The 14295-nt window shown below is 41.1% G+C and overlaps 1 protein-coding gene across 4 annotated transcripts; it reads right to left on the bottom strand.

The window, feature by feature from the left end:
* Window positions 1-6570: 6570 nt before the first annotated feature.
* Window positions 6571-13499, bottom strand: LOC124132671. 4 transcript variants are annotated; one of them, XM_048388010.1, is made up of 4 exons: window positions 13417-13499; window positions 9404-10828; window positions 7464-8114; window positions 6571-7340 (listed from the first exon to the last, which is right to left on the bottom strand). In XM_048388010.1, exons 2-4 carry the CDS (start codon window positions 10656-10658, stop codon window positions 6919-6921), a joined length of 2328 nt encoding a protein of 775 aa, XP_048243967.1. In that variant the 5' UTR covers window positions 10659-10828; window positions 13417-13499; the 3' UTR covers window positions 6571-6918. The 4 variants fall into 4 exon arrangements, with proteins under 4 accessions (XP_048243967.1, XP_046352673.2, XP_048243966.1 ...); XM_046496717.2 differs by having other exon boundaries at window positions 6571-7167; window positions 7252-8114; XM_048388009.1 differs by having other exon boundaries at window positions 6571-7016; window positions 7074-8114.
* Window positions 13500-14295: the final 796 nt, after the last annotated feature.

Consider the following 14295-nt stretch of genomic DNA (forward strand, 5'->3'; position numbering starts at 1 on the left):
TAAAATAAATGAAATTAAACTTACATGGTCACTTGCAAACACAAGAAATTAGTTTACTTTAGAAATTAGCCTCTACTCCAACTAATTTCGCCTATACTTATTGTGAAAACATAACATGCCTTGAAGTAAAATAAATGAAATTAAACTCACATCGCCACTAACACCAATGATAGTGTAATGTTAAAACAAGTTTACATTAGAAATTAGCCCCCAACTCCCAATTTACTCGCCGACTCTGAATGTGAGGCGCAACTAACGTATTGTGAAAACATTATAAGCTTTGGAGTAAAATAAATGAAATTAAACTCACATCTTCTCTTAGAAACACCAATAATTGTGAAATGTCAAAACAAGTTTACATTAGAAATTAGCCCCCTGAGTCAGCTACTATCACAATGCTGGGTGGTACCTGGGCCGATATTGTAAACTGTGATGAAGATGAAAAGTGAAGAACAGTATATATGTGAATATATGTAGTTATCTGTGAACACAGGAAATAACATGTAAATACACCAAATAACATGTAAATAAATCATATATACTACTACATAAGTCGTTCTTATCGTTATTAAAAATAGAGCTGCCGTTTTCGCCCATCACATAGTATCCGTTTTCGCCAAATGCGGTGCCGTTTTGCTGAGGTGCTGTTTCAGCCTGCACCCTATTTTAAACCAGAAACCTACAACATAAACTGAAAATAAAATTGACCGCATCCGTGGTCTAGTGGATAGAAGGACGACCGGCGAGCGGAAAGTCGGTACTTCGATCACCGGCCGCGTCAAGCCAAAAGTTTAAAGATGGTACATGTTGTTACGCTTGTGTGGCGCTCGGTGTTAAAGAGATAGAACAAGGACTGGTCCGGGGGACTGTATCTGAGTGCGGTGGTACCCATGTTAAACAGCGCCATGGTATTTCAGTGGGCGAGAACAAGCAGCCACACACATATACACATGCATGCGAGTCATTGTGCAATAATCTTGCACCCCATTCCATCTCACCTCTCTTGCTCTCTGATGATCGACCTTTTTAATGAAATCTATATTTATTATGTATATAAATTAGTGTTACGCAAGAATAATGGGTATTGTGCGGGTGGTGAAAATCAGTAAAGGTTACAAAACAGTGACATAAAGGATGTATGGAACACTGATTGAGGTGGACACCGGGTAGTCTAAGTCACGTCGCGCCGTTGTGTCCCTGTTCCTATTAGATCCCCAGGATATTAAAAAAATGGTGTGTGTGTAAAATTTACCAAATTCATAATTTCACCAAAACTGATACGTAGTTGGTTTCATGTAGCAAAGTAATAGCTGCTTAGTTGAGATTTTGCCCACCACAGAGGGAAACCTTTGTCTCAAGTTAACGCTCCTGAAATACACACGGAAGTTTGGTGCCAAATTTAAGGTAATTTGTCATGCTTCCCAGTACTAGTATGGCACCGCATATCAAAACAGTTGAGGACTGGTAAGGTCAAATTATGTATTTGCTTGTCCATAGTCCTTGTTGTCGTATCAGGGCTTGGAACACAATCACGATTTTCTGTTCAATGTAAATAAATTTGGTTAGTGTACGTTTGTATTAGGACTCAACACACAGGTTACGGTTTTTTTGGTGACGTTTATTATCGTTTACCTTGATTGACCTTTGCATTTCGTCAATGCCCTTTAAATTCCCAAAAGCATTTTTGGTATCCGTCAACAGCATCTATTCTGAAACTGCCGTACTTGGGGGCTAACTTTGGTAGGAATGTTTCTTCTGATTGTGACATCATCTTTTGTAAGCCGAACACCTGGTGTCATCACTGATTTTCAGTGATCTTTTCATATAATTTTCACCGCAGTTTTGCATTTTGCGCCCATGGAATCGGTTATGTCGGATGATCGAAACCGGATGTTTATTGGCGTTGACGGTATGCATTATATGTATATTTAAATCATAAGGATTTTATTGTTAGTATTTAAATTTGAATTCACCTCTATTCTTAAGAACCAAAAGTCTTAGAAAACTTAACCTTTGTTCGTATAGTAAAAAAGCCATTGCCTCTTCTTTGATGTGTAAGAATGTTCTCAGTTCCTCTCAGTTATAGTGTTTGTCCCATCTGTCAAGCCAAGAAAGGAAGCGAAATTGTGAGTGAGTGCTTTTAGCAATATTCCAGCAATTTCACGCCGGGGGACACCAGAAATGGGCATCACACATTGTACCCATGTCGGGAATCGATCCCGGGTCCTCGGCGTGACGAGCGAACGCTTTAACCACTAGGCTACCCGACCGCACCGCGAAATAGTGTCTCACTGAATGCGATACGTAGTGAACTGAAAGATATACGACCCCAACTGGCAACAACTGTACATCCAGCGAAACCGGTGAAGATCCAGGTTAGAATATGTCTTGTAAGGTGAGGTGAAATTGGGTTTAACGTCGCGTCCAAGATTATTGCACTTATATAGCGACGTGCATGCACGTGTATGTGTGTGTGTGGCTGCTTGTACTAGTCCGGACTGATGCCGATTTATAGTGCTAGCTCACTGAGATACCATGCCGCAGTTTAACATGAATACCCCACTCAGACACAGTATACTGACTCCGAGCCGACCAGTCCTTGTTTTAGCCCCTTAATGCCGAGCGCCAGACAGGGTAACAACAAGTACAATCTTTTAACGTCTTTTTGTATGACGCGGCCCGGGATCGAACCCTGGACCTTCCGCTCTCCGGGCGGACGCTCTACCACTAGACCACGGAGGCGGTCGAATATGTCTTGTAAGAGGCGACAAACAAGGTCGGGTGGTCAGGCTCGCTGACTTGGCTGATGCATGTCATCGTATCTCATTTGCTTGGATCGATGCTCATATCAATTTCCGGATTGCCTGGTCCAGACTATTATTTACTGACCGCCGTCATATAGCTGGAATATTGCTGAGTGCAGCGTTGAACAAAAAAGCAAACACACAATCAGGGACAAGTGTTTCATCTGTAAAACACGTCAGATATTACTGAAAAATCTTTCTGCAATGTATTGACAACTTTAGCTTTGGTTATGTGTATGAATGTATGTAATTCTGTGTGTATGGGCGTGTGTTTGTATGTTGGTGCACGTGTCTGCGTCAGAGTGTGAAGATGTAACAGTAAGTATGTGATTAAGTGACTGAGTGAGTTGTGTTTAACGCCGCTTTTAACAGTATTCCAGTTATATCACGGCGTGTCAGCTTAATGTGGGAGGAAAGCCCGAAGTGATGCAGGTCTCAGACGTTTACGTTCGGTGAAACCCACGAGCACGGGTACGGTGCTGACAAACCTAGAACGGTAATCGGGGCGAACCGGGATTCGAACCCACAATCATAGGTTTCTGGCTCGCCCAAGGGATTCAACTCTGCACAGCGAGTCGCAGCGCCTTTGACCACTGGGCCACCCGTGCCCCCATTTGATTAAGTGGGTGTATTGAATGTAAATGTATATTTGCGCGCGCGCGTCAGCAGGGGTTTTGTGCCTGGGTGTATATCGTTATGTAGTGTGTGCGTGTGCGTGTGTGCGTGTGCGTTATTGTTTCCAGCGTGTGATATGCCCATATTATGTTTTACTTTTCATATTACTTAAGTATCCACTTGCAATCAATATTGTACAGAAAGTGAGTCTGCATTGCATATTTTATGTGATATATTAAATTTTGACCTTCATTTGACCTTTGCACTTCGATCATACTGAAAGCTGTAATTTCGTGTCGCCATTTTTTTCAAAATTCGAGGAAAACTTGTGGAGTAAATAGTGGAGCTCAACACATTTTTGCAATATTTTAAATTTTAACGGTGCTCCTGAAAATGAATGTCCTCATCTCCACAAAAACAACTGGACCAAGGAAGCTGAAACTCACCATGCTTGTTCCCACCATTGTTGACACATGAATTTGTTCAAGAGGTTCGAATCTGATTTTCAATATGTCCACCACTGGCTATCTTTGTTATTTAAAATCTTTACTACATACACCACGTGAGCCACTGTGCTGTGGCACTATTTTCCTCTTTTCTACTCGGAACTCTTTACCTCAAACTCGTGACAAATGTTTCTCAGTTTTGTTTAAGATAACGCACTTCAGAACTGTACTTACTTGTTGCATATTTATCATCATCTATGCAGAAATACTTGGATAGCAATGCTGACAGCAAGCAACTTGTCAAGTGTCGGTCTTTGTCGTTTTCATCTGTGGACTACCAACCTGAAGATCCAGGGTTAGAATGGATCTTCAGCAACCCACACGATGATGCTTGTTGTGAGAGGCAACTAACTGGATCAGGTGGTCAGGCTTGGTTGATGGATGTCATCGTATCCCAAATGCATGGATCGATGCTCATGATGTAAATTGTCTGGTCCAGACTCGATTATTGGCAGACCGCCATCATATGGTTGGAATATTTCTGAGTGCAGAGTTAAACAACAAACAAATAAGCTGCTGACAACACATAAAGGTGAGCTACATTGCTGTGGCACTGTTTCATCGCGAGTACAAGACAGGGCGTTAACAGAAAGGAGTAACTCTTTATTCAGTGAGAGTCTTGATAATCCTTTGAGTAAATTTCAGAGCTTTTCAATTAATTTTGTCTGAATTCAAAGTGCTTTAAGCCAATTAAGTATTTTTTTCAAGCAAGCCAGTCAGTTCTATTCTTTTTCAGACCTGTTTGGGATGCTATGGAACTCAACTCCCTAAAGATGATTGTGTATGATGATATTCATGGAAGGTGATGCATTTTTGTAAACAACCCAAATTTGTTCAAATAATGGGGACATACATAGCTTTCTTCCACATGTTACGAGACATAGAGTTAGAGTTAGTGAGTGATAATTACAGCTTGAGAATAATTGACTTTATGCCATCAAAGCAATTCACGCCCACTGAGTTTGGCTTTACACCGCTTTCAGCAATATTCCAGCAATATCATGGCGGGGGACCCCAGAAATGGGCTGCATACATTGTACCCATGTTGGGAATCGAACCCAGGCCTTCGATGTAATGAGCAAACACTTCAACCACTGGGCTACCCCACCGCACCATCCATGCTTAGAGCATCACCCAGGTGAGTAAATGTTTTTTATCCCATGGGTGCCAGACAAGGTTCATGACTAGTTATTGGTTCCACTGGATTAGATAGACATAAAACAGACTGCTCCATCTACATATTTACAAACACATCCAATAACCTTGATCATATTTATTTGTTTGTTTGTTTGTTTGTTTGTTTATGCTTCAAGTAAGTTGCAAGACATGGCAGGAGTGGTTTTCATAGCAATCTGCAATATTGAGCTGTATGACTGCAGCCTGTAAACAATCCATTCATGACCAGACAAACCAGTGATTGCTAGCAATGTCAAACATCCTTACAGAACAATGACAAATACTCAACCAAGTCATGGAGCCTGACCACCTAATCTGTTTAGTCGCATCTTGCCACAGGCATAGGTTGCTAAGGTCCTACCAAGAATCCCACAGGGTAATCGCCTCTGGTACATGATACAGTAACATTAATATATCAGGCTAACAAATACAGCATATTACAGTGATTGAACTCTCATTTACAAGATTAAATTGAGTGAGTGAGTGAGTGGTTCTGATTGAATGCAGCTTCAACCATTACTTCATTTAGGTCATACCATTTATACCAGAGAGGCGGTCAGGTAGCCTAGTGAGGTGAGGTGAGGTCAAATGGGGTTTAACGTCACGTCCAAGATTATTGCACTTATATAGCGACATGCATGTACGTGTGTGTGTTTGTGTGGCTGCTTGTACTAGTCCGGACTGATGCCGATTTATTGTGCTAGCTCACTGAGATACCATGCCACAGTTTAAGATGAATACCCCACTCAGACACAGTAAACTGACTCCGAGCCGACCAGTCCTTGTTTTAGCCCCTTAATGCCGAGCGCCAGACAAGGTAACAACAAGTTTAACGTCTTTTGGTATGACGCGGTCAGGGATCGAACCCCTGACCTTCTGCTCTCCAGGCGGACGCTCTACCACTAGACCACGGAGGTGGTCGGTTAGCCTAGTGGTTAGGGCATTTACTCGCCACGCTGAAGACCCGGGTCAGCTGGGAAGAAAGCCTTAAGTGATGCAGATCTTAGATCCTTGCCATGCATGTGAAACACGCAATCACAGGTATAATCAATCTAGGATCATAATCAGGAATATAAACCCACAAACACAGGATCCTAGCACACCAAAGGGACTCAACTTTGGAACTCCGAGTGTACTCTAAAATGTTGTCTGTTATGTCTAAATCATTAATCATAATCTGACATTTTTCAGCTGATATATTCATTCCTGAATATGTGGTTGCTTGATGTGGGTTTCTTGGCAACAGTTCAACATATTTCAAAATTTGCTTGCAACATAATCAGTTACAATGACTTTTACAGGGATTTTATCAATGAAATCTGAGGTAGAAGAACAGGTTTTTCTTCTATGAAAAGCTTTTGATTTGAAAAATGACAACAGCCAAGGTTGTGTCAGTTGTCAGGATTTCACTATGACATTTTTTATCTAACAGGCCAAAACGCTATTTAATTGTTAGCCAGTTTAGGATCTTTTAAATAAAATATTTAATGTAAGGACTGTGGGAAAAAGAATATTTTAATATTCTTGTGTCCACTGTATTTCTACATATTTCTATACCATATTTTTGGTAAAATTGTACACTTACTATGATGAGGAGATATCTAAATTCATTGGCGTTTCGCCAATCCAATTGATTTTTTTGTTGTCCATGAAGCCTTTCCCCTGGAATTACCAATATTCCAAACAACGCTGTGACAGCATACCTGAGTCAGGTCACTTAAAAAACACTTGACCTGTCACACAACTGATGATAAAAATTTACAGGTTATAAACAGAAATTTTGAAAGTAGTTGGAATGACATCATCAATCACTGTTATCAACTGGTCTGTTCTAATTTCCCAATATGATCTTGTACTTCCTCCTGTACCAAAATCCGTTCTTCTATCTCCTGCTTTACCACAAACTGTTCTTTACCTTCCTCCTGGACCAGAGTCTGTTTAACCTCCAGCTTTACCACAAACTGTTCTTTACCTTCCTCCTGTGCAAGAATCTGTTTGCCTTCCTCCGGTTTTACCACAAACTGTTCTTCTACCTCCTGTTTTACCACAAACTGTTCTTTACCTTCCTCCTGTGCCACAAACTGTTCTTCACCTTCCTCCTGGACCAGAGTCTGTTTAACCTCCAGTTTTGCCACAAACAGTTCTTCTACCTCCTGCTTTACCACAAACTGTTCTTTACCTTCCTCCTGTGCCACAACCTGTTCTATGACCTGTGGCATTACCACAAACTGTTCTTCACCTTCCTCCTGTGCCACAACTTGTTCTTTTTCCTGTGGCATTACCACAAACTGTTCTTTACCTTCCTCCTGCTTTACCACAATCTGTTCTTCTACCTGTGGCATTACCACAAACTGTTCTTTACCTTCCTCCTGCTTTACCACAATCTGTTCTTCTACCTGTGGTATTATCACAAACTGTTCTTTACCTTCCTCCTGCTTTACCACAAACTGTTCTTCTACCTCCGGCTTTATCCCAAACTGTTCTTCTACCTCCAGTTTTGCCACAAACAGTTCTTCTACATCCGGCTTCACCACAAACTGTTCTTCACCTTCCTCCTGTTCCATCATCTGTTCTTTCTTTACAACTATATGTTGTACTTCCTTCTGTGTAGCAGTCCTTTTCTGGGTACTTGAAATAAGACTTGATAGAGTTAGGCCCCTCTCTCTACCATCCCACCTTGGGATGTCTTCTGATTGCTCTACTTCAGCAGCTGGTGTAAAAGCCCTATGCCTTGAACTTGAAGGGATAGAACCCCTGCAAAAAACATTTAACGAAGGATCTATTTGTTTTCCTGCTTCAAACATTCTTCGGGCCACTTCTGAATGTGATGGTTTGCCCTCACTCGACTTTAATAGGGGTTCTTTTACAACTGTATACAATTTCTCTTTTGTCTGTTTTGCTTGTTCATATCTTCGAAGAGGAGTTAGAGCAGATTCTATTCTTGGTCTTCCCCTGTGTCTTTCCCTATTTGGGGTAGGGTCTTCGTTTCCATAAACCCTGCCTCCAATTATTTCTGGAATAAAGTAGTAAAATTTCATTACAGCCATTAAAAAATGTTATCTTACTCAACCGACAAACAAAAACCCACAGTATTTAACATGATAAAAAGATTCATAAATCTATCTCACAATGCATCATTAGCACTTAATGATTTTATAGTCCGAGATAACATGTCGCAGTTTAACATGAATACCCCACTCAGACAAAGTGTCCTTGTCATCCAGTCCTTGATTAGCCCCTTAATGCAAAGTGCCAGGCAGGGTAGCAACAAGTACCATGTTTTAATGGGATGACACTGCCAGGGATTAAAACCCCGGACCTTGCGCTCTCCAGGAAGGCGTTCTTCCACTTGACCATAGGGAGGGGCCTCCTTAATATGATTTTACAAGGGTTACAGGATGGTATGACCATGAATTCACTACAGAAGGAAATGGCTGTCACTTATCAAAATGAAATATTCAGCTTAACCAAATAATACTGTTTTCAAAGATAGGCAGAGTACTGCATACAGGCACACCTGCTGCACCAAAAAAATAATCTTCAGTAGTCCTACCCTTATACTGAATATAACAACAGTCAGGATAACATGTCCCCAAACCATCATGTTACCCAAACATTTCAAACTACAGTAAACTAAAGGTTATAATGAACTCAAATGGACCACTAATTTTAGTTCATTACAACGGTAGTTCGTTATAAGCATATATACGAGGGCTGCAACGAATACGAATATTTATTCACGAATACAATAAAAAGTAAGCAGTTGATGTATTATTTGTTGTATTCAGTGAAAAATAACAACATAAAGTATTTGACATGATTTGATAATTATTAATATACAGTATTATACATTCACATACTGCACTTATCCAGGTACTGGTATCTGCTCAAATACGACAATGACGAGTGACCACAATACTGTCAAATTAAATATATGAGTGTTGTCTTTAAAGAAATCTTTGAATGTTATATGTTCTTATGGATATTTGTAGGTACAGGGAATGTAAATGTACATGACTGCGTATTCATAAATATTCGATTCCAGTGACCACGAATAACGAATTCAATTCATGAATGTATACGGTTGGATTCACCAAATACGTGAGTGAATCGTAACAGCCCTAATATATACAACATCTTTTCAGGAAATGGCTGGGACCCAAAATTATGTTCGTAATATCCGTCAGTTTGTTATAAGCATGTTCGTTATAAACATATTTTTCTGTACTTGATTTCGTTTGTCTGTTGTCAATATTTCTCAACAATAAATATGAGTTAAAATACATCAATGAAAACTAATACTTGAAACTTGGTTTCTCCTTGTTCCACTGCTTCCCCTAGTCTGTTCTGCTACTTGCACTCCTCCAGGTGGTCTAACCTGTTTAAAGGTTATCTTCCTGGCACTTGAGACAGGAATTGTCGGAGTCAAATCTCTGGTTCTCTGTTTTCCACCACTTCTTGGACCCACTTCTCCAGCTAGTTTTACTGCTTTAATCTTGGTGCTCATAGGGATAGAACCCCTGACCATCTGCAGAGAAGGATCAGTTTCTCTTCCTGCTTCGAGGACTCTTCGGGCCACTTCAGGATCTGATTCAGTGTCTGGTCCAGTTATAATTGTGCAAGATGCTTCTTCATGTTGTTCCTCTTCTGACTGCTGTTCTTCCCCAGTGTACTCTGATATGGGTTCTTTTACAACAATTTTATACAGTGTATGTTTTGCTTGGTCATTTATCCGGTAAGGACTCTTTTTTTCCCCCGGACCTCTGGAAAGACAAGACTCATCAGGATACACATGTACCATTAGGACTCCCGACTGAAAAGGCTGGTCTCTCGTCTCACTCCTCCTCTTACACTCTGGTGGAACATCTGGCGTCAGGTGACAGGATCCGCTTCTTTTTCTCCCTGATCCTGAAGTTTGAAGAAATTGTTTCTCTGGACTGCTTTTTCCGCATTCTGCTTCTGTGTTTTGTGTTTCCAGTAAAGGAAGAACTGGGAAATTGAAATGTTGGATATCTCTGTGTGTCCCTTCATTCACTGTTCGTTTTCCTGCTTCAGGAGTTGACTCAGTATCTGGTTCAGTTTTAACTGAACAAGATGCTCTTTGACATCCTCCCTCTTCTGACTGTAATAGAGGTTCATATTTATACAGTTTCTCATTTGTTTGTTTCACTTGTCCATCTATTCGCTTTGGACTCTTTTTTTCAACATGTCTCCTGGGTTCTTTCTTTGGACAGCTCATTTCATTCTCCAATTCTGTTTCTTTCTTTGGCGTTTCCACTAATGGGGGAACTGGGAAATCTTTAAGTTGCCTACCTCTTCCTGCTCCTGTGTTCAGAAGAGATTGTTTCTTTGGATTGCTCTTATCAATATCTACTGTTTCTTCTTGTATTGTTTCTATTAAAAGAAATGGATATTCTTTGGGAGGTCGACCTCTTGCTATTCTGACAACAGCTTTATGTGAGTCATGTTCACAAGGTCTACCTCCTGCTCCTTCTGTAACAGTCATATGTGAGTCATGTTTACGAGGTCTCCCTCCTGCTCTTCCAGCAGCAGCCATATGTAAGTCCCGTTTACATGGTCTCCCTTTTCTTCTGCTTAGTAGACACCCCCTAAGATTCTTTGCCCTCTAAGTTTCTAAGGCTCTTCTGCAGAAGCCCCATGGCCTCAAATTTGGCCTGCTGTTTCTTCTCCTTTCATACAAGGTGTCCAGTTTACACCCAAAGAAATCTGCAAATGTGATGTTAAAAAATTACACATATATTCATAAGAACTTGGAAGAGTGAGTGAGTGAGTGAGTGAGTGAGTATGTTTTTAGGCCGCTTTTAGCAATATTCCAGCAATATCACGGCTGGGGACACCAGAAATGGGCTTCACACATTTTACCCATGTCGGGAATCGAACCCGGATCTTCGGCGTGACGAGCGAACGCTTTAACCACTAGGTTACCCGACCGCCCCGAACTTGGAAGAAGAGAATTAAAGATATTTCCATATAATAAAGAATGCCTTGTCTCTGGCATTATTTATTATAATTTCAGTTGCTTTTATATGAGGGCTCGGATGGGTAGCTTGGATAATCCACTGTATGAGACCTACAACGGGTAACTGGGTAGGGTCTGATATGGTACCAGGTGCCGGGTAGTCAATTTGAACTCGTCCCATTTCAAGAAGGTATAATATATTCTCACGTACCCCATTTTTGAACAGTTAAGACGACATTGCTGAAATTTTGAGGGATGGCTGATTGAAAACTTAAATTTTTGTTCATACCGGTAGGGGATGTCTTTAACAATGTATCTCACCCATATTCTTAGAAATAAAAGATCCATGATAAACAGTGACATCAACAATGTCCTGTCTGTAAACTTACACTGCACTCAAGGGGTTGTAGTCAAAACAGCCTCATGTCAGAACGGCCTCAAAAGGTAAAGTCAAAATAGCCATCACACCTGTCTTCAGGAAACTGCAAAAGAAGGCCTTCATCTACAAGCTGCAGTCCCTGAACCACTGCTTCGAATGCTGTTATGACTTTTTGGGGGGCCATTTTGACAATAGGTTGTTGCCTTTCTCACTATTTTCTGTGGTTGTTTTGACTTTACCTTTTGAGGCCATTTTGACCCGCTCCCTACTCAAATGACATCACCTTTTTTCGAACACCTGATTGGTTTGGTACTTCAGAAGGGTTTCCATGAACAGCCATGTTTGAGTGCACAGTCCTCAACATAATTTTTGCAGGTCAGATACTCAAATAGTAATTGAAAAAAGTTTGAAAACTATTCACAAATTATGAATGTTGTCAGAGTATAGTGTGTTTTACTCTTCCTTTTCCTGATCACAGTGAGTGAGTGAGTGAGTTGGGTTTAACGCTGCTTTTAACAGTATTCCAGTAATATCACGGCCTGTCAGTTTATTGTGGGAGGAAAGCCCGAAGTGATGCAGGTCTCAGACGTTTACCACTTCTGTGAAACCCATGAGCACGGGTATGGTGCTGACAACCTAGAAACATAATCGGGGCGAACCGGGATTCGAACCCATGATCATAGGTTTCTGGCATGTCCAAGAGATGCAACTCTGCACAGAGAATTGTGGCGCTTTAGACGACTGGGCCACCCGTGCCCCCTCATGATCACAGGCACCAATAGTCTGAATGATGAGGGGCTGTACGCTCTGATAGGGGAGGTGAAATTGGGTTTAACGTTGAGTCCAAGATTATTGCACTTATATAGCAATGTGTGTGTGTGTGTCTGCTCGTACTAGTCCGGACTGATGCCGATTTATAGTGCTAGCTCACTGAGGTACCATGCCGCAGTTTACCATGAATACCCCACTCAGGCACAGTATACTGACTCCAAGCCGACCAGTCCTTGTTTTAGCCACTTAATGCCGAGTGCCAGACAGGGTAACAAAAAGTACCATCGTTTAACATCTTTTGGTATGACGCAGCTGGGGATCGAACCCAGGACCTTCCACTCTGACACTAGCCCACAGTGGCGGTCTGGTTCTGATGAACCCAATGTTGACAGGCCGGAAGTGTGCTCTGTCATGTCAGCAGCTTTGATGATGTCACACCTCAGATCTCATTATAATGCAACAAATCACTAACAATATGACTGTTTGAAAACAGCTGTCTTTCAAAAACAGGCTGGGTACTTGGCGATGTATTTAATAAAGGCTAAATAATGGAATTTGTCGTAGTACATCTGAACAAATTTTCTTCTTCTAATAATTAACTCTTGTTCACGCAGATCCAGCTATTCATAGACCAGTGGTTTTAAATTCAGTGATATAACTTGCTATGTGAATGAGTGTGGTTTTACGCCGCTTTTAGTAATATTCCAGCAATATGACAGCAGGAGGACACCAGAAATGGTCTTCCCACATTGTACCCATGTGGCAAATCGAACCCGGCACGGGTCTTCAGTGTGACGAGCGAACGCTCCATCGCCCAACTTAGTATGTTGTGACAATGAGAGAATATAGATACAAGTGGTCATAAGTGGCTGTGGCAATGATAAAAAAACTCAGAAGATGTGCTGTATGTGCTATTTGATATCAGTGCAAATATCTGACTATCTACTACATAAATCGTTATTATCTTTATCATAAATATACGGTGCCGTTTTCGCTTGACCTTCCGTGGTCGTTTCGTAAAAACCGTGCCGTTTTGCTTAGATCGTTTTAGCCTTCGCGCAACCAAGCTAACCCAAGCGGAAGTTACGGATGCATACGCAGCCCTATCAATCTGTCATACAAAAGAAACCCATTCGTAATTACAAGTAGAAAAGCAATCAACTCCTTCCATATCGCTATTCTTACATTTTTCTTTCTCTGCATATGACACGTACTATTGGGAACGTTTGATTCACTGCTTGTCCTTTGTAAGTCGACACTCAAGCTCCTCACAGTGATAGCCGGCTCGCTATACTATGTTACCGAGTGTGTGACGATGGTGTCGCGCGCTGGGAAGGAGCTTGGCCTTCAGCAACCCATGTTTGCCGTAAAAGATAACTATGCTTGTCCGAAGAGGCGACTAACGGGATCGGGTGGCCAGACTTGCTTCTGACTTGATGGTTGATGCATGTCATCGTATCTCAATTGCGTGGATCGATGCTCATTTCAATCACTGGATTGTCTGGTCCAGACTCAATTGTTGACAGACTGTCGTCATATGGCTAGAAATTAGCTCAGTGTGGCATTTAACAACAAACAGAACAGGTGCTTTGTCTTGAAGCTTGTGTTTTCTCTTTTAACTCGCATAAAATGTTGCACATGTATGGGTATTGCTATTTTATTTGAAATGTCCAAATATCTACCTGGACCTTGTCACCAACCATTTATCCCCATCCTCACATTAACTAATCATTTTTTTACCTGGAAGGTGAAAAACTGGGGGAATTGCAGGAATAACTGAAGACCACTGCCATGACAACTATGTTATTATATTATGTATGAGTAACTTTTATGGCAGGACTACGATCTGTGGCAGATTTAGGGGTCAACTTTATTATGTCATCTAACAAAAAGAGTAGATTTCACACTCCACGTATTGGTGATTTAGCATAATAATGTAACCCTATTTTTTCTCCTAATAAGCAACCAGACTAACTTCTCAACAAATCTTTACATATTCTTTCTAAACCCCCCAAATTACATCACAGACCAGATTTTGTTGTGTACAATACTTCTTTAACTGAA

The sequence above is a fragment of the Haliotis rufescens genome, unplaced genomic scaffold, assembly GCF_023055435.1.
Source record: "Haliotis rufescens isolate VD_foot unplaced genomic scaffold, xgHalRufe1.0.p SCAF_7, whole genome shotgun sequence".
NCBI lineage: Eukaryota > Metazoa > Mollusca > Gastropoda > Lepetellida > Haliotidae > Haliotis > Haliotis rufescens.

Coding starts and splice junctions, on each gene's coding strand:
- LOC124132671 (XM_046496715.2), bottom strand. CDS start 10,658: ATGGCTGCTGCTGGAAGAGCAGGAGGGAGACCTCGTAAACATGACTCA. Junction 8,115..9,403: donor AAGGAGAAACCAAGTTTCAA/GTATTAGTTTTC, acceptor ACTTTATTCCAG/AAATAATTGGAGGCAGGGTT.